Source organism: Culex pipiens, chromosome 3 (assembly GCF_016801865.2).
Source record: "Culex pipiens pallens isolate TS chromosome 3, TS_CPP_V2, whole genome shotgun sequence".
Taxonomy (NCBI): domain Eukaryota; kingdom Metazoa; phylum Arthropoda; class Insecta; order Diptera; family Culicidae; genus Culex; species Culex pipiens.
The window spans coordinates 16,014,016-16,038,803 of record NC_068939.1 but is presented as its reverse complement, the minus strand read 5'-3'; the positions used below and the strand labels follow the sequence as shown (position 1 = coordinate 16,038,803).

The 24,788-nt window shown below is 40.2% G+C and overlaps 1 protein-coding gene across 7 annotated transcripts in view; it reads left to right on the top strand.

Moving 5' to 3' along the window:
* The window catches only part of LOC120418013 (protein still life, isoform SIF type 1), a 258,310-nt gene extending 243,351 nt beyond the window's left edge, over positions 1-14,959 (top strand). For 5 of the 7 annotated variants that reach the window (XM_052709651.1, XM_052709650.1, XM_052709648.1 and 2 more), the window contains exons 13-29: positions 1,254-1,399; positions 6,918-7,329; positions 7,391-7,573; positions 7,631-8,059; positions 8,131-8,317; positions 8,372-8,486; positions 8,545-8,696; positions 8,851-9,155; positions 9,215-9,409; positions 9,466-9,574; positions 9,635-9,952; positions 10,045-10,202; positions 10,272-10,459; positions 12,067-12,238; positions 12,306-12,492; positions 12,563-12,725; positions 12,793-14,959. In XM_052709651.1, the coding sequence (XP_052565611.1) occupies positions 1,254-1,399; positions 6,918-7,329; positions 7,391-7,573; positions 7,631-8,059; positions 8,131-8,317; positions 8,372-8,486; positions 8,545-8,696; positions 8,851-9,155; positions 9,215-9,409; positions 9,466-9,574; positions 9,635-9,952; positions 10,045-10,202; positions 10,272-10,459; positions 12,067-12,238; positions 12,306-12,492; positions 12,563-12,725; positions 12,793-14,806 (5,433 nt within the window). In that variant the 3' untranslated portion in view covers positions 14,807-14,959. The remainder of the gene's footprint in view (positions 1-1,253; positions 1,400-6,917; positions 7,330-7,390; positions 7,574-7,630; positions 8,060-8,130; positions 8,318-8,371; positions 8,487-8,544; positions 8,697-8,850; positions 9,156-9,214; positions 9,410-9,465; positions 9,575-9,634; positions 9,953-10,044; positions 10,203-10,271; positions 10,460-12,066; positions 12,239-12,305; positions 12,493-12,562; positions 12,726-12,792) is intronic. The other 2 variants (XM_052709653.1, XM_052709652.1) reach the window with 1 other exon arrangement.
* Positions 14,960-24,788: the final 9,829 nt, after the last annotated feature.

Below are 24,788 nucleotides of genomic sequence, written 5' to 3'. Positions count from 1 at the left end.
CGTTGCATCGCATATACTACCAGTTTTATGATAGTTGCCGCTACTACCACGGAAAATTCCTCCAACTCCGTAAAGAGGGGAGGTGGGGGGGGTGTCAGATTGTAGGAACCCAGCATATGCAGCTCTGTATACTCGTGGAAAATAATGCATACAATAAATATTATCTCTCATTTATTTATCCTAGCCGCACCCGCACGGCCAACATCGCACCGTCTAACGCGCTGTGTGCCATATTTGAATATTATGCAAATGAGAAGGGTGGGAGGTAACAGAAGGGGGGGGGGGGGGCAATGTTCGCGCTTTCGGTGTTGGTAAACCACGTGTGGCGGCAGTGCAAACATTCACACACAACCACACGCGGGCACCACAATTTAAGCAGAATCAGCAGCAGCACGGGAGATTTTCCGCTCTTCTGGAATTTGTGCGGCATCAAGCACGTATATTACAGTGCAAACAAAGGATTACCTTTCCTTGCACTTGTTTTTGCGCCGTGCAGAATGCAGTTTGTGCTCTACATATTTGGAGTGGAAAAAGGGGGGGGGGGGTAATTTTTGCGGCTGCAGTAGAGAATCCGTGGAAGCAGCTGTTGTTGGCAGAATATCCCGTTCTGCTGTTTTTTCCTGAAGAGCTAATTTTGTGTTCCAATCTGAACTTGACAAAGGAATCAGCTACGGTATATTCAAAAAATGCAAATCAAGATCAAACTATTACAAAAGAAAATAAAATAAAAAAATGGTAAAACTCATGAATTGATTCAATCACAAAAAATCTCACCTGATCTTCCAATCATTTCAACAAATCCCCACATCCTGAAAAACTTTCCCCCGTCCGTGTCAAATCTCACACACAAATTGCCATTCGCAAAAGTTTTCGCGTACAAAATGGAAGTGCTTATTGACGGTAGAATGGTACGTAAGGGAGCAACTTTCTGTTGCACCATAAAAGCTTACTGCCGAATCGTGACAAATCAATGAATGCAGCGCCGCACCACTCGCTCACACAAAGTTCAGCCCGGGCAACATATTTTATGATCGGCTTTGGCACCAATTTTGAAACTGTTCGTGGCGAAAATCGAGTCCAGATGCCAGACTTTTCGCTGAATTATATAACCCCAATCCCACGACACACGTAAATTTTATGAATGGAGCAACTATTTTCGGTACCAATTTGTATCCCGCCCCTATCGAACTCTGAATGGCGCCTTTTTTTGTACTAACAAACTTTCCACCCCGCTCTTTCTCTCTTTTCCGCAGATTTCCGATGACGACCGCATGAGCCTGACGACGGCCGTGTCGGATGAGGACGACGGCGAGAGTGTGATGGCCTCACCGTACAAAGCAAAGGCCACCGGAACGGCCGCGGCATCGTTCAACTGCACCGGTGCGGTCCGGAAGGCGGGGTAAGTTGGCACTATTTCAGGGTGGAGTGGATGCATCATCTGTGCCCACTTATGTTAGGTGAATTGAAAGCTGATAGGATGGTCGGAGGGTTCCAGGAATACCATCAAAAGCTATTTTAGGATTTGAATTTTGCAACTATATTACGGATCGAACACATCAACCAACTAGATGATTTCCGTGGAATTTTGTCCGCTGAATCTGGAACTCCTCTTCAAATTTCAACACGTTGGCTCAATTCTGTGGGCAGATTCAGGGCAAAATTACACGGACAAACATACACGGTGATTCCACGTCAAACCAGCAGGTCCTAGATCAAAAGTACTTCGATTTGACTTAAATTAAAAAAAATGATTTTCCTTAGTTTTCGTTGTTTCCGTTTTAATGCGCAGTGCATCGGAATACCCAGTTTTTATTTTCAAAAAAATCACATCTCAGAATCCTGATCCAATAGGTATTCAACATTTTTGGATATGTTTAGAGCGTCCAATTTCCCGTCCCGGGAAAAAAATTCCCGGAAATTCCCGGGATTTCCCGGAAAAAAATATTTCCCGTTTCCCGGGAAATTTGTAAATTTCCCGGGAATACCCGAAATACAAACGGAAGTATACATTTTTGGCACCAATGCTTTGAAATCAGACAAAAATAAGAACCTTATTTGATTTTATTCATTTCAATTTAATGTTCATGTTGAACTACAGTATGGCCCATAAAAAAATGCGACATGTGCATTTTTTCACAGAAAAAGTGGTGCCATTCTTAAATTTATTTAACAATCAGATTTTTTATGTATTATGGTGTTAGTTTAGTATGTTTTGAAGATATCGTCATGATAGTTTTTTGCAGTTCACCAAAACTGTGTACAGGCGGTCTACAATTATGAATGTATTTTTGGAACAATATTTACCCTAATTAAATAATTTTTATTTCAAAAACGAAACAGTTTAAAATATCCAACTATGTGCCGAAAGCATCATTAGAAGTCCTTCTAAAATACGCCCAATCAAGAAGTTTTTTTAATTTTGTTAAAATTGGTAATTTGTGTGAAAAATGCCATTTTGGTTATTATTTTGTGTGATTCTGTCGAAATAAATCAATAACTTAAAACCGTTGTCGATGGCTCAAAAGCGTACCCAGCGGCTTTATATTGTTAAAAGTCACATCAGAGCATCTGTTAGTATCAATTACAATCATTAGTAGCATTTATTTTTTGCGTTGAAACATTGCAGGCTCAAAAAAATCCCAAAAAATGATGCATTTTCAGAATCGGGTTCACTATTTTACTATAACTGGTAAATAGAATGCGTAAAATTCGGTGGAACTAACTCTTACAACTCTCAAAAACAGTAACCTTGAAGGCTGTATACTTTTTAGTTCATAAAAATACCATAATAGGCTATCCAGATCAACCAACATGAAAAAAAGTATGTTTTTCTTTATATGGCCTGGGCGTAGAGCAAATTGGCAAATTTATAATTTTCAATGAGCTATAACTTATTGTATGCTAAGGGAATAGTTTTAAATGCATTGATTGTTTGTTTTGAACCTATTCAACATGTACACATGCTACATACATCATAAATAGTAAAAATAGTCCCGATTTACACCTAATAACAATAGGGCATTTTTTTATGGGCCATACTTTATGTCTGTAAATTTCATGTCAAGGTTTAATTCAGATAATATTTATTCCTGAAGCATTCACAACTAGGAATATTGTTTGGTTATATGTTGGGCAACAAAAATTACGCTATTATGGAATGAATATTACCTATTTTTTTTCGACAACCTATTTTAACGATTTTTTTTTTGTTATTTCATTTGAAAATAAGATATTCACCATTTTTGTTTACCTTGACCAAATTGATATAATTAAATTTTTCAAAAAGGGTTGTTCAAGAAGAATTTGTTTAAAAGTATTCAAGAAAAAACAGTTAAATTTAGAATAATTCCATAAATGGAACCATGAAAAATCTAATGAAGTTTACCCAAAGAATTGAACCATATTTCAAAAACTCGCTTCAAATTTTGTAAAACTGTGAGTTTGGTTTCATGAAACAGTGTTTCAAGTTAAATAGCGCTAGAAATTAAATTTTTAAGGCAAATTCAATGATTCAAGTTGAAAATACTTGTTCTGAAATAAGTAAGGCTGGTAAAATATTTTTAAAAGTTTTTGTCACAACCCCCCCCCCCCCTTCAAAATTGGCCCGAAAAATCAGGGGGCAAAAAAAATTTTTTTACAATAAACTTCAAAATTTCAATGAAAATTCAAGTGCAACCAGCTAAAATCAAATTAAAATACATTCTTCTGCGTTTAATATCATTTTAGCATGTTTGGGTTTATAAAAAATCTTAAGATTTTGTGATAATTTTCGATGCAAAATCTTTTTTTTCGATACAATTTTTGTTTTTGTCGGATCTTAGATTTTTTGAAAACTAATGATTGCAAAACAACTGAACTAGTGTAAAATGCATTTTAAAACACTTTTTTCATTCAAATGTGAAGACTATGGCTTGTTATTTAAATTTTTATTCTTTTTTAAATATTTGCATCGGCCTAATTTGCCATAAAAAAACATTATTTCTACATGATATTTTTTTTTTCGTTTCAAAGTTATGGTCACTGAGACAAATTTAAAAGCAATTTTATTTTTGTGGGACATAGATTTTCACTGTCCAAACACTTTGATTAAAAAAATACTTTTTAACAAAAAATACTAATAATATTTTTTCTGATTTGATACGATTTGAAAGACAGCATAAAAAATAAGAAAACTTTTAATATTTTCTCAAAGTTGCATGATTTTTACAAGCATTTAAGCCATTCATTGATCCTCACTCTGATTTTGGACATTAAAGTTGCCGTTCTGTACAATTCTGTGGCAAAATATTAATCAGAAACAGCCTGGAAAAAGCATAGACAAATATAGTGCGTCCATCCCGGGAATTCCTGGAAATTTTCCAAAACCTGTAATTCCCGAATCCCGAGATTTTTTTATTATTTGTCCCGGGAATTCCCGAAATAGAAAAAAATTGGTCTGGAGTTTCAGATTTGGTTGTCATTAGAATTTATATTCGGCATATATCAGCATAAATTTGGTGTATAAGGGAAAACTGTTTTTTTTTTTTTAAGTTTACCGATCTGCAAAATGCCTATCGCTTTAAATATTTCCCATTATTTATATTTTCAAAAGATTGAGATATCTACTTATATTTATGATCTAAAATTTGGAAAATAATATCTAATCAAATTATTTTTCATCAAACACTGGCATGTGGGGCAAATGAGGACAAATGAAACGATCAAGACAGCTATTTCGCCATTTTTTTGCATGATGTTTTGAATGACTTTGTTTAAAACAGAAACAGACAAAACAATTTCACAGTACCGTAAACTGGGGTCAATCGGGACACATGGGGCGAATTGGGACAGCAGTTTTAACCATGTTGGAATACAATATTTTATTTTTTTATGATTGGTTTCGGTTAGAACAGACTCAGACCAACAAAATGTGTTCATTTCCAAATTTAAAAGCTTTAAGTGCTCTAAAAACTACTGTTGTCCCTATTCAGACTGTAGTCCCGATTCACCCCAGATTACGGTACACTAATTTTTATATTTATTGCTCTAAAATGTCCTTGCCTATTCAGACTGTATTCCTGTTTTTTTCCTAGTTGGCGGTAGTAACTTTAAAATAATTTTTGCAATTCCGTCGTGAAACTACTTACTTTTCCTGTCATTCTTGAATGACGAAATAGCCTACTTTTCTGTACCAAAAATAACAGAATCGAATAGCAACACTTTTCAAAATAAATGCTGAAAAGTTCTACTTTTCAGCACTCAAATGGGTGCTGAAAAGTTGAACTTTTCAGCACTTGTTTCGAAAAGTAACACTTTTTAACATTTTTTTGATTTAAACGATTTATTGACAAAATACATGAAAATTTGACATAAAATTTCACTCAGTGTGTGTTTTTTGGAATTGCAAAAAATGTTGTATGGAACTCGTTGCAAAACTTGATTTTTTCAGCACTCTTCGTATTTATAAATGTACGACTCGTGCTGAAAAAATCCTCTTTTTGCAACTTGTTGCATAAACTACTATTGTAAAACATGTTTTTTTGTAAAAGTTTTTTTTGTGATAGTTTTTTAGTAATTTTCAGCACTAGTATCAATAAGAAAAGTTTTTTTATTCTAACGGTGAATTTATTTAACACGTGGATATGGGCAAAAATTTCATTCAAAAGACGTTTATTCAGTATTGCAAAATAGTAGTTTATGCACCAAGTTGCAAAAAGAAGATTTTTTTAGCACAGGTCGATCATTTATTCAACCGAGTTGGATAAACACGATGAGTACTGAAAAAATCAAATTTTGCAGGTATTTTCAATTTATTAGAGTTTTGTCTGAAAATACCTATTATTTAACGTAATTTTTCAAAAGTACTTCAATTCTAATGAAAATACGGTCTTTTTAATAACGTTTCCTAGAACAAACTTAAGATAAAAAATCATACTAACTTCATCTTCGTGTATGAATGGGTAAATGTTGACCGATATTGCTTATATTTGGCCCATAGTCCCAAAATAGCCCAAGGAACTTGTGGAGTTTTGAGAAAAAGTCCCATATTCTGGGCACCCTTATGTACATATCCATCAAATTTCTCAAGGATTTGACTTGAGAGGCTCTAAATAACATATTTGATCAATATTTGACCTCCAATAGAAAGTTTCAGAACCAAAAATTTCTGCACCTAGTAAGCTATATTTGAAATAACCGCAAAATCCAGGCTTGAAACCTTAATTTTTGAATATTTCATTAAATACTCTAAGCTTAGGAGTGATTTGTGCTCAAATTTATTTCCGGACAATCTGTTGCTGTATTTTCGTGACAAATTCTCGACATTTATTTTATAAGGTTCATATGAAACTTAAGGAAACAAAAAATAAAGTAATTTGATTTGGCTCAAAATTGGATTGCGGCCAAAATTATTAAACCAGTTTTTTTTGTTTAGCCATTAGGGTGACCTACGCCGGTTTAGGAAAAATATACCATTTTCGTCAATTTTCACAAAAACCACTTTTTCCATTTGAAACGGTTTTAGCTGTCTTGGGCGCAATTATAAGACGATAAGTTTGACTTTCAAGGAAATATAGTTTGGAGTTTCAAAAATCTAGCCTAACATTTGAGAAAGCCTTATAAAAACTTCAAATGTCGTTTTGACGGTGTCTGGACCAATGAACCTTTATCTGAAAATATTTTTATCGGATTTTAAGTAACATTTCAAAAAAGTTGGTCAGGTTTATAAACAGGATTCCGAGATGATTTTTTGAAAATAAAATCTGGGGTTTTCTAGGCGCCGCGCGCAGGGACGGAAAAATGAGGTGGTATTTTTTTAAATAATTTATGAAACGGAGTTGATGATTAATCAATCTCCTACAAATAAATTTAAATTCTTCAAACAACCACCCCTAACATGATCATACTTTTCCCATCCACCCGCACGCCCGCACACGCAGCTTCCTCTCGGTCAAGAAATGGCTCCTGCGCAAGAAGCACCAGATCGAGCTGGCCCGCAAGCGCGGCTGGAAGGGCTACTGGGTCTGTCTGAAAGGTACCACCTTGTTGTTCTACCCGTGCGACTCGCGGGAGGGTCGCTCCGTTGAGGCCGCCCCGAAGCACCTGATCATCGTGGACGGCGCGATCATGCAGCCGATTCCGGAGCACCCGAAGCGGGACTACATCTTCTGTCTGAGCACGGCGTTCGGGGACGCGTACCTGTTCCAGGCGCCGTGCCAGGTCGAGCTGGAGAACTGGGTCAACAGTATACACAGTGCCTGCGCGGCCGCGTTCGCCAGACATCGGGGCAAAACGGGCACGCTGCACCTGCTGCAGGAGGAGATCTTCCGGCTGGAGAAGGCGATCGAGTCGGTAAGTTGTGAACTTGCTGGGAGCGTGTAGAATTGTGGGTGAAATCTTTGATCTTCTTCAGGATCACAAGCTGAAGCACATGGCCGATCTGCAGCAGAGTGTCGTCAACGATGGTGATACGCGCCACCAGATCCAGCAGCAGATCCTCCAGTGGGAGGAGAACCTCGAGCGGCTGCACTGCGAGCAGTTCCGTCTGCGTTGCTACATGGCTTCGCTGCAGAACGGAGAGCTACCGAATCCTAAGGTATGTAACGCCTCGTCCCTATTTGTGATCAAGTCTGAACCCCTCACCGTCCAACAGTCTCTCCTGACGCACGTGTCGCGCCCCACCAAGAACACGCTGAACAAGCTGGGCGTCTTCACGGTGTCCTCGTTCCACGCGTTCATCTGTGCGCGATCGCCGTCGCTGCTGAACAACCTGCTGGCCGGTCGCGGCGCCACCAAGCGCCGTCCGCCGATCCTGTCCCGCTCGAACAGTGGCTCGAGCCGGCGCTCGATGCAGATGGGCAACCGGGACGACGCGGAAAAGTCCTACAAGGTCGCGCTGCCGGAAAACACCTTCGCCACGGTGTACCTGCGCGAGGGCATGTCCGTCGAGGAGTTCCTCGCGAGCGCCTGCCAGCGCAAGAACCTCAACCCGATGGAGCACTTTGTGCGCGTCAAGAAGCGCCGCGATATGGAAGATCACAACTACTTTGTTCCTCACCGTAACGATCTGATCGAAACATATGTAAGTGATCGCGATCGCGCTTTTAAGGTATGGGTGATGGGATGATCATTACTTGTTCTTCCTTTCCACAGCTACACACCCACGAGATGGTCGAGTGCTGCGCCAAGATCCTGTACCAGGTGGAGCTGCAGCGTGGCTCGCTGGAGCAGATGTGGGGCTTCTCCGTGGAGGCCGAACTGATCGAGAACGCCGATCGGCAGGACGAGCTGTGCTGCTACGTGAGTCGCGTCGAGGACAAGAGCCTGGCCATGCAGAACGGTAAGTTGGGGATCGTCGAAAGCGAGAACGGTTCTGAACGGGTCTGTTTCGTAGGAGTCATCAAGAGCGACGAAATTATTGTGATAAATGGCGCGATCGTATCCGATCTGGACATGATGTACTTGGAGAGTGTCCTGCAGGAAGAGCAAGCCTTATGCATGATGATGAGGTAGGTCATCGCGCTGGATGGTCGGGTGTCAATCATCAATTTTCTTGTGTTTCAACAGGTCCTCACGCACTGAACCTCCGGATCTAGTGGGTATCATGCGCTCAACGGACGACATCATCGAGTCGCTAGTGTGTCCTCCTCCTCCCTCTGATCCTCCAGTCATCAGTGAGGAGATGATCTCCGGTCTTATTGTTCCTGCCCCCAATTGGCGTAAGTAAACCCCATAGCTGTGTGTGTCCCAAGCGTGTCTTCTTTCCTTTTGTCTCAATCTCTCGGTGTGAAGTTCCCCAAACCCATGATCAATCGCCTCACACCCCGCTATATTCGCTGTTCTTCTGCAATGAAGGACGTTCATGTATTGCAGGTAAGGAGGTGTACTCGCCCGAGGTCGAAAGCTCGCCAGTCCCGTCCGGTCTGGATCCGCACATGGACCGCTCCAAGCAGTCATCCCGCACGAACAGCTTCGAGATCGAGAATCTGCTCAAGTCAGCCGAACAGGTCACCGGCTTCTGCCGATCGCCGCAGGAGACACGCAAATCCAGCCCCACCGGATCGGTGGCCTCGTCCGTGTCCAACGCCATGCTGACGCCCTCGCGCCAGCTGTCCGACGCCGAGAAGCTGCGCAAGGTGATCCTCGAGCTGGTTGACACGGAGAAGACCTACGTCAAGGTAAGCACGGTAAGATCGTTTTTGGGATCATCCCGTACTGACATGCCTTCAATTCGCAGCATCTGAACAACCTGCTCGAGTACTACCTGGAGCCGCTGAAGCGCGAAACATTCCTATCAAACGCCGAGATCACCGCACTGTTCGGCAACATCCAAGAGATCGTCACATTCCAACGGCAGTTCCTAAACAACCTGGAGGAGGCGCTCGACCTCGAGCCGGACTTCCACCAGCTGGAGCATCCTAGTCAATTCAAGGTACGATCGCGATCACCCACCCCTCAAGATCACCAACTGACCCTATTCTATTGCAGAACGTCCTCTTCGCGATCGGTTCCGCCTTCCTGTACTACGTAAACCACTTCAAGCTGTATTCCTCGTTCTGTGCCAGCCACAGCAAGGCGCAGAAGGTTCTACATCCAAGTAAGATCGTGCCGCGATCACTTGAAGATCACCATCTAATCCATCCATTCTTCCACACAGACGAAGGCAACCAGGCGCTGCAGGAGTTCCTGGTGGCGCGCAACCCCAAGCAGCAGCACAGCAGCACGCTGGAGTCGTTCCTGATCAAGCCGATCCAGCGCATCCTCAAGTATCCGCTGCTGCTGCAGCAGCTGCGCAACCTGACCGACCCGAACGCCGCCGAGCATCTGCACCTGGTCGAGGCGCTCAAGGGCATGGAGAAGGTCGCCGAGCACATCAACGAAATGCAACGAATCCACGAGGAGTACGGCGCGATCTTCGACCATCTGTTCCGCCAGCACCAGAAGTCCTGCAAGCAGCCGATCGACCTCAGTCCTGGTAGGTTTTTGTTGCCGCCCTACTCCCCCCTTTTCCCTTTAGGAACTCCATTGTTTGATAACCTCTTGTTTGCTTCCGCTCAAACGACGTAGGCGATTTGCTGTACTACGGGGGCGTCGAGTGGCTGAACATCTCGGACTTTCTTGGCAAGATCAAGAAGGGCCTGGAGCTGCACGCCATGTGCTTCGTCTTCAAGTCGGCCGTCGTGTTCCTGTGCAAGGAACGGCTGCGCCAGAAGAAGAAGCTAATGGTAAGGGGCTCGCGTAACCCGGTAGAGATCGAATGATCGTAACCTCTTTTTTCTCAATCGAACAACCAGGGTGTGTCCAGCAAGAACGCCACCAACGAGGTGGAGATCATCCGCTACCAGGTGTTGATCCCCGTCACGGAGGTGCAGGTGCGGGCCTCCTCCGCCAAGGACATGGACTCGCACTTCCTCTGGGAGCTGATCCACCTCAGATCGCAACTACAACGAAGGTCGGAGAAGGTCTACGTGCTGTCGAATAGGTGAGTGTCTTTTGTACACATGTGTGTGGTTTGACGTTTGCGGAGGGTGCCGAAAAATGTCAACAAATCGCTTGGTGCAATTGGCTGATGCTCGAAGTGATTTGTTTACCTTTTTTCGACACCCTCCGCAAACGTCAAACCATACACAATTGCTGCCGGATCTTTTCCGGGAGAGATCCGAAGAAAGATCCGGCTGCAATTTGTATTGATTTACGTTTGCTGAGGGTGCCGAAAAGTTTGGTAATGTTCTGCTTGCAAAAGACAATGAAAAATTGGTTTGTTTTGGTGTCGTAATTGACAGCTAATGTTGGCTGCGGTCGAGCTGCCTGTACTGAGATACAGATGTCGCCCCACTGGTTTGTCTAGCTAAAATTTTAGCCGCTTTCATCAACTTTTTTGTTAAATTAAACCGTTTTTGGAGCTAATTGGGTACTAAAGCCCTGTGTCAATTTTTATGTACAACGGTAAAAAACACGATTAAAAACCATTTCTAATCTTTTTTTTTTCATTTTAACTCAAAAAAAAATTTGACAAGACAACATTTTTTCGATGGATCAACTATGGTCCCGTTGGAACGAGCTGTCAAGTAGGAGCTTTTCTGTCAAGAAGGACCGCGAGGTTAATTTTTCAAAATTGATTTAAAAATCCATTTTAAACTCTTTGTGGTCGTACAAAGGGTCATTGTACTCAGAAAAATAAGCTTTATCGCTGTAAACAAAAATATCAGCAATCTAAGCTTCATTTTAGGACCCAATTCAACCATTTTATTATTTATTGAATCAATGAAGAGGAAGCCATTTCAATGACTCTCCCAAGTACTTGTTTACCGATCAATCGCAACCATTCAGTAGGAGAGAAGAGGATTAACTATACCGGTTCGATTTTAGTGCGGTTTCCTACATCCCACACATCGCAGCGTCGCTATCCGTACTATGTTTATCTACCGCTCTGAAAATAGAAACGGATTTTAAAAATCTATTAATTTAAATCGGCTTACGCTGGAAAGCGATTAAAACGGCTACCGGGTACAGCTTGAAGCAAGATAAAAAAGTTCGTATTCATCTTTGGAAATTGTTTTCGAACGTGAAGCTCACCTTAAACCGACCGAGAGTGAAAAGTTTTCCATCCCCATTTTCCATCGCCAGAGCTAGATTATCCTCCGCAGGGAATTTGGCCGAGATGAAACAAACACGAACTATTCATTGAGAAGAGTCGGTTTTTGAAGAGGCATTCAAATGCAAATTGATACATTGTAGGTCGATTCGAGTCGGCACGTGCTGCCTGATTCCATCTAAATGGTAATCCCAAGAATTCGAAAGTATACGTCTAATCAACACAATCTCGTCAGTTATTCTGCCTGAACTGAACAGCAGATTGGAAGCACTTACGGTGATGGTCTGAAAGATTGATGACAGGTCCTTGAACGCCCTCAAGGTTCTCTGGCACGGAAGAGTGCACGATAAACTCTTTGCCGTTACAGCTTGCTGAACCACAGTAATGTGTGAAATTTAATTACGAAGCCAACTTTTACCATCCTCTGCCAAGCATGAAGAAGGAGAGAGCGCAAAAAGTCGATACAAATTCTTCTGATCTTCCTCCCCGTACAGCACCGGTGACTTCCGCAACGCATTCCTCAAGACGATCCGCCAAATCATTCGCGAGAGCGTCCGCAACATGTCGATTCCGTCGTTGAAGAGCATGGGCGGCAGCATGAACTCGATGACCGGCGTCGGCCTCTCGTCCGGCAACTCGCAAACCCTGGAACGCCCCAAGCAGCAGGTTCGTAACGTCCCTCTCCTCAACCTCCTTTTGACAGCTTAGTAACGCTAGTAACTCTTTCCGACAGGCCCAGATCATGCCGGGTTCGCAAACGCTCGGCAAGCCGAAGAAGCACAAGATCAACCAGCGGCACTCGTCCGGCAACATCGACTACGACAACACCACGTCCGGCAGCCAGGAGGCGGACGATCCGCCCGTGCCGCAGTACAGCGGCCAGTTCCGGATGCGCAGCAAGACGGTCGGCGATGTGGGCGGTACGGAGCGTTAGCGATGCGAATGAAACATTTGTAAGGTTTTGTTGATTGTTTTTTTTTTGTCTTGCAGAGCAAGTTGCCGCGTGCAGACGCAACATGAGCGAGCGTGAGCGCGAACGCGAGCCGGAAAAGGCCGACCCGGGAACCAAGTCCGAGGGTGAGGACGACTCGCAGCACGGTACAGTCAAGCCCAAGTCGTCGCTGGGCAAGACTCCGAACCATCTCACCTTGAGGTAAGTGGGGCTTGTGGATCGCTAATGGAGTACGCGGGTTGTTGATATCGGGTTTGTTTTCGCGCAGCACGACTTCAACGCTCTCGGTTGGCAGTACCGGAAGCCAGGCCCGTCTCATCCAGTCGTCGCATCCGCCGGCCACGTACCACCCGGTACTGATGAAAGACCTAGGTAAGCGAAATTCTCCCAGTAGCGATAAGAGTGTCGTAGATATGTTTAAGCCGGAACAGACCAAGACGACCGAGACGAACACCACCACCACCACCAAATCCACCTCAACCGCTACCGATACCGACTGCGCGATGGATAAGCACCTTAAAAATCTTAACCTAGACAGTCTAATCGAAACGGATATTGTTCAGTACATGGATGATTTGCGCGAGAAGCACCTCGAGAGTGAGCAGGGCAAACAGCAAACACCTTCGACGACCTTGACGACAACCTCGACCACACTGACCACAGTGACCACAATCTACACACAGTCCAACAGTACACTCGACTCCCAGTCCGGCGATTCCGCCGATGAGCTAAAGAGCGGCGATGAAGATTCGCCCAAGGAGGACGCGAAGCAGCAGTCCTCGCCGGACGAGTTCGCTTCGCCTCCTCCTCCCATCGATCCGCGCAACATGTTGAGCGCGTCGTCGGCCAACTCGTCGCCGGACGCGACCTCCAGCCCGAACATCGACAAGTCCAAATCGCCCAAGCGGGCCAAGGTGGAGCGCGAGAAGAGTCCGATTAAGATCATTAAGATTAAGTCGCCGCGGAATAGTATCGATATCGAGCGGAACGTGAGGATCGAGAAGAGTCCGGATCGGGCCAGGCGTTCGTCAAGTCCGAACCCGAACCGGAAGGCTGGCGAAGGAATTCTGAAGAAGAAGGCCGCCAACGGAGGGGTTGTGGGAGGTATTCTGAAGCGGTCGTCCAGCCCGAACGTTAGCAAGCCGTCGGAGAGCTCGGACAGTACGGCGTCCAAAACCGATCCCAATCTGTCTTCGGACTACGAGCAGTACCAGGGTTCGTCGAGCCGGTGCTACCTGTCCATGTCCAGCGAGTACCTGGGTGTGGAGAAGGACTACCCGCACATCTACCAGAACCTGAAGGATACCAAGGAGGAGCGCCACCGGCGGGCGAAGCGTAGTGCCTCGGTGGGCAGTGCCGAGCGGAAGAGACTGGGTGACATGTACGACTCCTACGGGTACTCGCCGAACACCAGCTTCGAGACGACGAGCTCCATTGACAGTCGCAAGCGGTACAGCTTGTCGTCGGAACGAAGCAAGTCGATCAGCCGTAGCAGCTCCCCGGCTAACGCTTACAGTCGAGACGTTTCACCTAGCCGGTACTACGCCCGAGGTTTGTCCCCGCAAACCACCGTTACCCGTGGCCTGTCGCTTTCTCCACAAGCCTCCTTCAAGGGGATCTCGCCGCAGACTTCGTTCAGCCGGGGAGCTTCTCCCCAGCGGAACTACAGTCGCGGAGCGTCGCCACAGCGCGGTACCAACGTATACAGCCGAGGCAGCTCTCCACAGCGTAATACCAACGTCTACAGCCGAAGCAGCTCCCCCCAGCGAAACTACAGCCGAGGCGCTTCACCGCAACGCGGCGGCTACTACCGGAGTCAGTCACCTCCGCAGCACTACGCTCGAGGACTTTCCCCCAGCTACAGTAGAGGCCCCTCACCGCAGCACTCTCGCCGCAGTAGCCGCGCGTACTCACCACCAAAACACACCAACCGCGGTGGAGTGTCCCCCCAACGATTCTACAGTCGAGCTCCGTCACCGGAACGCCACTACAACCGAGGCCCGATGCCCATCCCGAAGTCGTACAGCCGAAGTTCCTCCCCCCAACAGCGCTCGTACCGCCTAACGTCATCCCGCTCCGTCGACAGCTCGACCTTCATGGACTGTGACCACCCGCAAGCAGCACCCAGCGTGCACTACGCCCGCATCGACCACGATCCGCACCAATCGCACCGGAAACCTCAACCACTCCCGCCACAATCCTCCCAGCAACAACAGCAGCAGCCCATCTACGCTTCTTGTATGGAGTGCGGCGTCCTGCAGCAGGACATGCAGCCTCCATAACAAAAAGCCCGCGCGCGGCAAAGTCGTGCGCGGAAGAAATCCTCCCGGGCCAAGCTGTTCCACCAGGCCAGCTTCGACACGCAGGGTTCGTTCGATCTGGACGAGATTCACGTTTAGGTTAGGCCGTTACACACTTGCGTTGCACACTACCACCTTGCGTTACACGAGCTTCTGACAAGCAATTCAAAATTCTCGCAGGCGTTACCGAAAACATCAACACGTGTTTGCGGTAACGTCGGTTGGCCCCAACCAAAATCATAAACAGCTAACAGAAAACTATAACAACAAAACAGAAAATGCACTAAAATATACCTACAACCAAAATGGATAGATGTCACTACAGGACAATGTTTAGCCGTTAAACTAGTAATCAAAGAAGAGCAAAAAACACACAAATAACCAAAGAGAAAAATCAAACTAAAAAAATCATAGTAAAATCAAAATATACCTACCACAAAAAAAAATCAAAAGTAATAAACCCCCCAGTAAACGGCAAACACCGACGACGACGGCACGACTCCGTCCGTCCGTCTGTCGGTGGCTTCGTAGCAGCAAAATCAAAAGTAAGCATAATCAAAATAAACGAAGGAGGCAGGCAACAATCTGTACACACACACACACTCAATCAAAACAGCAGCAAAATCCCCGTTCTAGTCGTCGTCTCTGGTAGTCCTTCCAAAGTTATACCTGTAGACACACCTGTGGAGGAGAGTCGAGAAACCACAAACCTCAACAAGAACAACAACAAAATCGAGCAGGGAATTGAGGAAAGGCAGAGTATACTGAAGCGGACACAGCGGATTGTGGAATCTGATCATCAACATGTAAAATTTTGAAACAAGTAATTTAAAAAAAAATCAAGCGTTTAATTATTTTCAAATGCTTTCATTTTAGTTGTGGTTCTTGTTTTGACATAACCATATATTCGGTATATATTTCTATTTAAATTCTACATTCCAAAAAATATATAAAAAAAGAAGTTGAAAATCTGGCAACCCTGTCTAACGGTATTAGTTCTTAAGCAACCAGGAAGTTGTTGTCTTCTTATTCCAAAATTGTCGATCTCACGAACCCATTTCTGTAACAATCTGATTGTATTTTTTAAAATACTAGAAATGTTGTAGGTACCATTAATATGTATGAACTAGGCTGGATGTCACCAACAAGACTTTTGACTTTTATTCATCATTGGTTATGCATTTGAATGACCTCTCCGATAAGTCAGTAAATTCGAAAATCTGGCAACACTGTCGTGTAGAGGTGGGCAAACCCGCTCTTTTTGAGGAGCCGCTCGTATTCGCTCGCTCATAAAAAAGAGCAGCCATTTTGAACGGCTCTTTCACTCTTTTTTCAAAATTTTGATGAAAGGGCAATTTTTATTGGACTTTTATGAATTATTTGGGCTTGGAGGTATCTATGTCAAGCTTTTTAATTGAACCTAAACGTTCGAAAAGTTGATAGCTCCCAAACTTAAATCTAGGATTTTGGTGAAAATTGATATTAATGTTACGAAATTGCGTTTATTTTTGCTAAAATATTTAGGTAGGGGAGTTTGGGGTAATATGGACAGGGGGGGTAATTTGGACACCCCTTTAAAAATCACGTTTTCTTCGGATATAAAGTGATAATGACAATTTAAGTGATAAGGCTAGTACTAGTAATGGCCTAGGAGTATGGACAAACCAAGAAAGTTAGAATAGGTTAAGTAGTTTTGGTTTAATATGTAAAAGTTTCATAAGGCCGGTTGGCACTGCCTAATATTTGAAGGTTAGGAAATAAGGTTTTGCAGGAGTTATATGGCAAAAAAGTGGACATTTTATGTTTAAGGGGGTTGCTTGGACGATTCCTGAGATATGTACGTATAAAAATTGTGCATTTTATCCATTTTTATCATCAAAAATTGCAATTTATGATAGAATATGCTATGGGAGTAATTTGGACATGGCTTGTGGGGTAATTTGGACATACCTGAAAGTCTACCTGTCAGGCAACAAAAAAGTAACTTTCATGGTTGGATGAGTTTTTAAAGCGATTTAGATAAATTTAGAGGGATTTAATATGTCAATGAGAACTTTCACAAAACTCCTATTTTTTAACTTAGATAAATTTATTCCAATATTCGAATTGATGAAAATCTGATAACTGTACATTTGGCGTTCAACAAGACTCTAATGTTGATTGCTTTTAATTAATTTCTTTGACATTTCTAATTTCTATGCTGGTTTACAATAATATTTAAATTTAAAGGGCTACAGAATGTAAAATTAAAAAAAAATAATGATATTTTCAGGCTAATAAATTCTATATAAAGATTGATTTATATAAACATAAACGATACCTTAAACACTAAAAACTATACTTGTGCCTAATCCAGAATCAATGTTTAAATCATTTCAGTATTAATGATTAAATTATATATACTACACTGAACTATTTGTTATCTTCCTATTGAATTATAGTTCTATCAGAAAATCATTATTTAAACCTTTGGTGAAATATTGTGAGCAAAACAACTCTTCAAAATATAAAGCAATTACAAAACCAGGTTGAAGGATAAAAAACATGCTCAAAAAATCAAATGTTAAACTTATTCTTCAACATGTGTCCAAATTACCCCTCAAAAGGTGTTCATATTACCCCACAAGGTATGTCCAAATTACCCCATAGGGGTGTTCATATTACCCCCACACAAAAATGTGGGGGTAATTTGGACACCTTTTAATTTTTGCGATAAAAATGGGGTTTTCATCAAAATTTATCGAAATAGATGACATTTCTCCATCAAATATGGTCTGTATTATCCTCTGGTGTCATCCACATTCCTTTAAAATATCCATATAGCCCGTGACAGAGCAATTTCCTTAGGGTGTCCAAATTACCCCACACTCCCCTACTAACATTTTCTGGAGAAAATATTGATCTCTTTTCTACATCCTGATTTAATCGATAAAAATATGAATGCTAAAGCCTAATCAAGCAATAGGATTTTTTTCAATATCTTCTGGGCCATTTGATAGATTTTCAGTAAAATGTTGCAGGTTAAGCAATATGAAATGCACAAATTTGTACTCCAATTTTTTTTATCCTGACATAAGCACCTTAGGATAATTAGGACAAATTTGGCATTAATGCATGCACTGAAATATTTAAAATAACATTTTCCAATTCACAAACACAAGTTTAAAAAGCATTTCATCTTGGAACGGTTCTTTCAATATACAGAAGTTCATGGTTCGTTTGCTCTTGTTAGTGATCCGGCTCTTTGAACGGCTCACTTTTTTTTTGCCCACCTCTACTGCCGTGTGATATCGCTATAGCATAGCATAGCATAGCATTACGAGTGTGTGGTGGGGGTGCCAAATGATTTTTTTTATCTTTCTTGAGAATAAGATTCAACCCAAAAATGTTTTGATGAATTTCATATCCTGTAAAAAAAACAGATTCTTGTTTCAGTAATATTTTTGTGAGTTTTTTTTTTAACCATTTTAGTTCTTTGATTATGAGAAACAGGGTAAATTCTGTAAGCTTGCTTCTGTTAATTTTTTGTGAATTTATCCATTCCTTGTAGCATAAGCAATAGAATTCTTAAAAAGTTTCATGGAAAAATCTTCGATAATTCAATTAATTTTATATTCATTTAAAATAAATAATTATTCTTTCTGTATAACTTCTGTGAGTTTTTTTTCAATCTTGCAATATTTTGTATGAATGCTTTTTAAAATACATTTTGTGAGTTTTTTTTTGTATTGTGTTAATCTAGTACAGTTTCTTAAAAATGTTTTATGAGAAAAAAGCTGAAGTCAAACATATTTTGAAGAACCCTATAATTTTTTATAGTTTTTCTTGTTTCTGTAACTTTTCTGTGATTTTTTGTTCTTTTCAAATAATTTATTCTTATTTCGGTAATATTTAGGTAAGTTAATCTTTCCCAGTTCCTGAGGGGAACACCCTTGAAGAGTATCGGGGCCGGCGTTTACAAAGCGGATTCAGTGGCAGTTTCATTCTCAACTTAATGTTAACATGTTAAGGTTAATGTTAACATTCCATAGGTCGCCTCCCTAAGGTGTCGTGATAAGGTCCAGTTTGTGACGATACACTACCTTCCCTTTACTAAGCAATCGATTCCAGTAGGGAAAAGATCACCAGTTGTATTGGCCCGAGCCGGGATTTGAACCCCGATCTACCACTTACGAGGCGGAAGCGTTACCACTGGGCTACGTGGCTCGGTCGGTAATATTTACACAGAAAAAAAAATGATGGTAATATTCATCAGGAAATGGTGACAGATTTTGTGGCAAAATAAATGATAAATTTTACCCCAGAAAATGAAGAATTTACATCAGTTTCTGATGAATATTCATCAGGTTCACATTTTTACATATTTTTTATGTAATATTACTCAAAAAAGAGGTAATATTCAACCTACCAAATTTTCAACATTCCAAAATTCAACATTTTTTTTCTGTGTAGGCCGTCGCAAATATTTTTCGAACTTTATGTCACCCACATTCAAAATCGGCTCGAAAAATGTGGGAGCTAATTTTTTTTATTGCAAAAAACTTGAAAATGCATTTTTTAACTTCAAAATGTTAATGTAAATTTAAGTGCAGTCATGGACAAAAACTTTGAAGAATTTGCATCCATCGGCCTTAACAATATTTTCATTTTAAGTAAAATTATGATGTACTGTACTGCAAGAAGGTTTTTTTTCTCGAAAAAAAAATTCGTCATTATTTAGATGTTTTGAACATAATTCATAGAATTTTATATTCTTTCATAATGATTTATTCTTGTTTCTGAAACTTATCTTTTTCCATTACACCAGCCACCTTGAGATGGATTAATTAAAAAAAATCAATAAAATTAATGTCATACCAATTGAAGATTAGAGGAAAACTAAATTTACATTATTAACTGTCGATTTAAAATTTTAATTTTAATTTATTTTAAGTTTATTTTTTTTTTATTTAAAAGAATTTCATAAGATTGAATTACACATAAAAATCGTCCTTCAAAATCTACCTAAAAATCAGTTTTAAGATTTTTGATAAAAAAAAGTCGCTGTACTTTATTGGAAAGACATTTTATAAAATTTTTAGAAAAACTTCAAATATCTGTCTGAGGTAAAATATTTCAAATTCAATAAAGTTTGAAAAAAAGTAAGTTGAATCAGCAGAAACAATTCAAACACGAAATTTAATCATGTTCTAATGATTTTCAAATTCCACAAAACGATGAGTCCCAAGAAAATTGCAGAACAGAACGAATACTTTTAGTGACATAGACGAAATATATAAATAACACTACACTCAAAGTTACCAAACTCAAAACTGATGCAAACAATAGCAAACAAAAAAAATACTACTCACAATTGAAAACCCAACACGTATAAATGTCTTATGTAAACATATTTTAACAAACCAGTAGCAGTGCAAAAAGCAGATAGTCAATGAAATATACATTTAACAAACAACCAAATACTCAGATAGCCACTTAGAAACAACTTTACAACAACAACAGCAAACAAAAGAAAAGGAAAACATTTATACATATTTAGAGCAGTAGAAAGCAGCAGCAGCAGTTACAACAGTATACAGAACATAAACAAAAATGATAAAAAAAACCACAAAACATGTATTAAGGTACCCCTCAACAGACGAACGAAACCTTTCCCCTTCCCGCTCAAAAATTATCGCGAGAGGTTCGAAATTGATAAACAAAACAAAAAAAAAGTCATAAATACAGGTAAGTTTACTCCCACTAAAAAAATAACACAAACACTCGAGAAAAAAAAAACAACCAGGAAGACGAAAGTGTGACGAAACGACACTCACACATCGAACTTTTTCAAACTAATCCACACCCGAAAGTAGCTTAAAGACACACGAACACACACACGCACGCGAACACACACACACACCGAACAACGCAAAACTTTGACTTGTACTATAAAACTTGTTAGAACGCATGATTTGAATTTTTTTTTCTAGCAAATATTTACATAACTAGTTACACATTGTTTCGTTCCTGGCGCATTGCTCGAGGTTGAAATTTTCGAGCGAATATCCGTGTGACTTTTGACTTTTTTTATATTTTTTAATTTTCTGGCTAGTAAAACTATCCACTTATCGCGCGAAGGCTCTTTGTATTGTTTATGAAAGCGGTAGCGAAAAGAAAAAAAGTAAAAAAAAACACAGAAATATATAAAACAAAACAATATTTTATATAAAAGTTGTGATTTTGTGCCAATTATCTAGTAAGTGACGTACTTATATTACTAGTATTGAAAATTATATTGACGATTTTAATAAAACTAATTATAGGCAAATATTGAATTTATTAAACAAAAAGGATCTATATCAAGCAAGTAACAGAGGAAACCACACTAATCGTTGTTTATAACTTTAAAATAACACATTTAAGCGAACGATATTTCCAATTTTATTCGTAAACAATCCTTACTTTGGTGATATTAGTGAACGAAAGAGAAAGAGTGTTATTTTTAAAAACTGACAGATGCAAAACTTTTATACTCACACGACACACGACACATTAACACATAAATTCATAGAGAACTGAGTCGAACGGCAGCAGCTAGCTAAATCAATCTTTGAGCTATTTTTTTAAATCAAAAGGACGCGTGAAATTCTTCCATTTTTTAACACGTAAAAAAAGAAAGGTGAGAAAAGCGGGTAAGACAGAAAGATAAACTTTAAATGATAAAGCAAACATGTGCACCTTAATAGCGAAAGCAAGACGAAACGTTTTTTCCGTAACTATTTTTCGTAAATTTTCACTTTTTAATCGAAAGAAATTGTAGGAAAACTCACACAAACTCACGAAGAACACACACACACACATTGTATACCGATTTGATGTATTTCGTACCGCGTATAAGTCAGCAAAAAATAAATAAATTATGATAAATTTAACCACAGATAAACAGAGTGCGCATTAACACAAAAAAACGTTTTTAGTGTATGATATTCATACTGGTTCTAAGCGAAAAACGAGGCTCAACACATACGTAACGTAATTTTGAAACAATCATTTTCGACAATTGTTTCGATTTGATCGTTCAGTGCCGAGAGTTAAACCTAAACCATTGTTTTTAAGAAATATTTCGCCTTCAACTTATATCACTTTTTAAACAAACAACAAATTATTAACGTAATAGACAAAATATTAAACAAATATCGAAAAAGTAAAGGATAAATATTCGTATAAATAATTACAAAAATAAATAAAATGGGCTTATCCAGACGAAAGCGAAAAGTGTCGAATGGTTAACACACCTTCTTCGGTTTATTGTTTACCTTTATCTGTCTGTCAAAATAGTGTTTTTGTTTTCTGTATGCAAAACGAACCGTGTTGTTTTGTTTTTTCCCTCTTCAGTTGTGTTGTTGTTTTGTACCCATTTTCCGTTCGCCCCGCCTACTAATCTCTCGAAACACCGTATTTAGGCAAAATTTTGTCCCGTCCAAAGTTTTCCGTATGTTTAATTTTGTTCCGTTTTCGTGATGTGGCTTTGGGTATTGACTTTTTTTTGTTTACAAACGTTTTGTGTAGTGTTTTCGCCAACCAAAAAAAATGCTTTTTATTTGTATCGAAATTGTGACTGTCACGCAAACGTGACACCATTTTTTTCCGTTCATCTTTATATGTTGTGTGAAAGAGTGCTTTTGAAACATGTAGGAAAATTTAGCGTTAAATAAACCGAACGAAATTACATGCAAGAGAAAAAAAAGTCGTGTAAATAAAATTTCACCCGAAAAGATTGCATGAAAGTAAGCCGCCGTTGTTACCTAGTGTAAGCGTATCGAACCGTCGTTGATTAGCTGTGTAAGTTAGAGTTACCAAGTTACCACTTCAAGCAGTTTGACAATCCGTACTTTTGTGTTCCGGAACCACGTGTCTTGCGCCAGTTTCCGACAGCAAAACAAAATCGAATGTTTTGACGGGACGCGAAGCGTCACCATGGAAACGTCAAACGATGTTGACGTGGAGGAGGCGTTGCTTTGATTTGAATCTTGATTCTGTGAAGACTTGATTAAATCTAACATTTGAGAAAATCTAAATTTTCGAAATGTCAGATTTACAGTTTTCCAGTAACATTTCCAAATTTTTTTAGCATATCGTAGCATAGAAAAGGTAGCAAAACTTTACCATTTTTTTAATTGATAACAATCCTAGAATAGTCACAGTTTAGCTAGCGACAGTGATAATACGGTAGTTAGTTAATAAAACCAAACTTATCCAACGTTTACACACACACACAAATACACGTTTTGTTAAGTAGATTAACAGTAGCGTATAGCGTAGTAGTTGTGTCAAAAGTTTTTGTTTGTTTTGATTTCGAATTTTCTCGCGGAACGTGTGTTACACCGTTTGATGAGGCGAAATCGGGTTTGTTGAGCACTGGAAAATGGAACTACCGTGTAATTTTATGCAATCGAACTAATTGGAACGTAACGTTTAAGGTACAGTTTTATTAAAATTGTAACGCAAATAATTGGCAAAACGAAAAGAAGCACAATTTCATAATTTTTATTCCTAAGATAAGATACTGTAATTCGATTTACGTGAATTATTATGTAAGTTTTTTGATAACCAATTGGTATTTTAAACATTTATCAGTTTTTATTCTATCAAATGGGGATTAAATCGATTCATTTCTTTAATTTTATCTACTTATAAATTTCCCACACTTTTCAACTTGTCCAGTTTGAAAATAATTTTCTCTTAACTTTTGTTCCCCGCAACCTCTCACACTCACATCGAAACACGCTCCCCCCCTTCTACGCAAAACAACTCTTCCCCCCCAACTCTTGTCCGATTGGATTTTTCTCTCATTCACAAATTTGCAAATTGATTAAATCTGGCCATTTTTTACTTTTTTCTTGTTTAATTGTAGGATCCCCGGTGTGGAAGCCTAGAGACATGATTAGTTTAGGTGATGCCCAGTGCTCTTCGACCGCACGTAGAGACGATTCGAACAAGTAAAAAAAAACACACTCACACTAACACAAGTATGATATGTCAAAATCAAACGAAAATGTATGAAGAAGAAAAAAGATTTTAAAGAAAGAAGAATATTTATGTTTGTAAGTCACGAATTACGATTTGGGGTTGTCATCGGAGTTGTTTCGCTGGCTGGCAACACGGAATTCGCACTCAACGAAACGGCAGTGTTGCCAGTTTGACCGGAGCGAGCAAACTGTGTTTGACAGCTCCATTGTTCTCGTAGCGGATAAACAAAACAGAAAGACAAGGAAGGCATGAAGATATATTAAATTGTTATGTGAAATTTGTTGCATCTCATATGACTGACAGGAGGGTAGAGAGCGAATGCTGGACGGTGAAAAAAAAAATCCGACTTTAATAGAAAAAAAAAACTAAAATCGCAAATTATATGACAGAAACTAGTGAGCAGCGTCAGTAAGAAAAAAACGAGCAGAACAGTACTTAGTGATAATTTCTTATTGCAAGCCGTAGTTAAGAAAGGAACAAGTTTATGATTATCATTATTATTATTATTATGAAATGAAAACGAAGATATAATAATAACCATACAAAGAGAAACTTTAAAAAGAATACAAAACACACTCACACAAAAAGTATCACACACTCACACACACTTGAATGTCGGTTAAAGTTGTATCCTCAAAACAAACAAAAAACTCAAATGAATAAAGTAACGATGAATGGTTTACCTTACTTGGTACACTTTTGATATTTTTTAAATAGAAAGAGCGTGTAAGTCAAGGGGCACCTTACAGCTATATTAGCAGTAATGGCAACTTTTACGGCAGCATCGTTCATAAAAAAAACTCAGTATTCTGTGAGCAAAAATTACTCTTTTTCACACTATTTGATTGTGAATTTCGAAAAACATAAAAGCAAGCAAAAATAACCTTTGATTTTGGTCGTGAAAATTGTTAGTGAAAAAACACACACAAACACAAACACACACAGTGAGAGC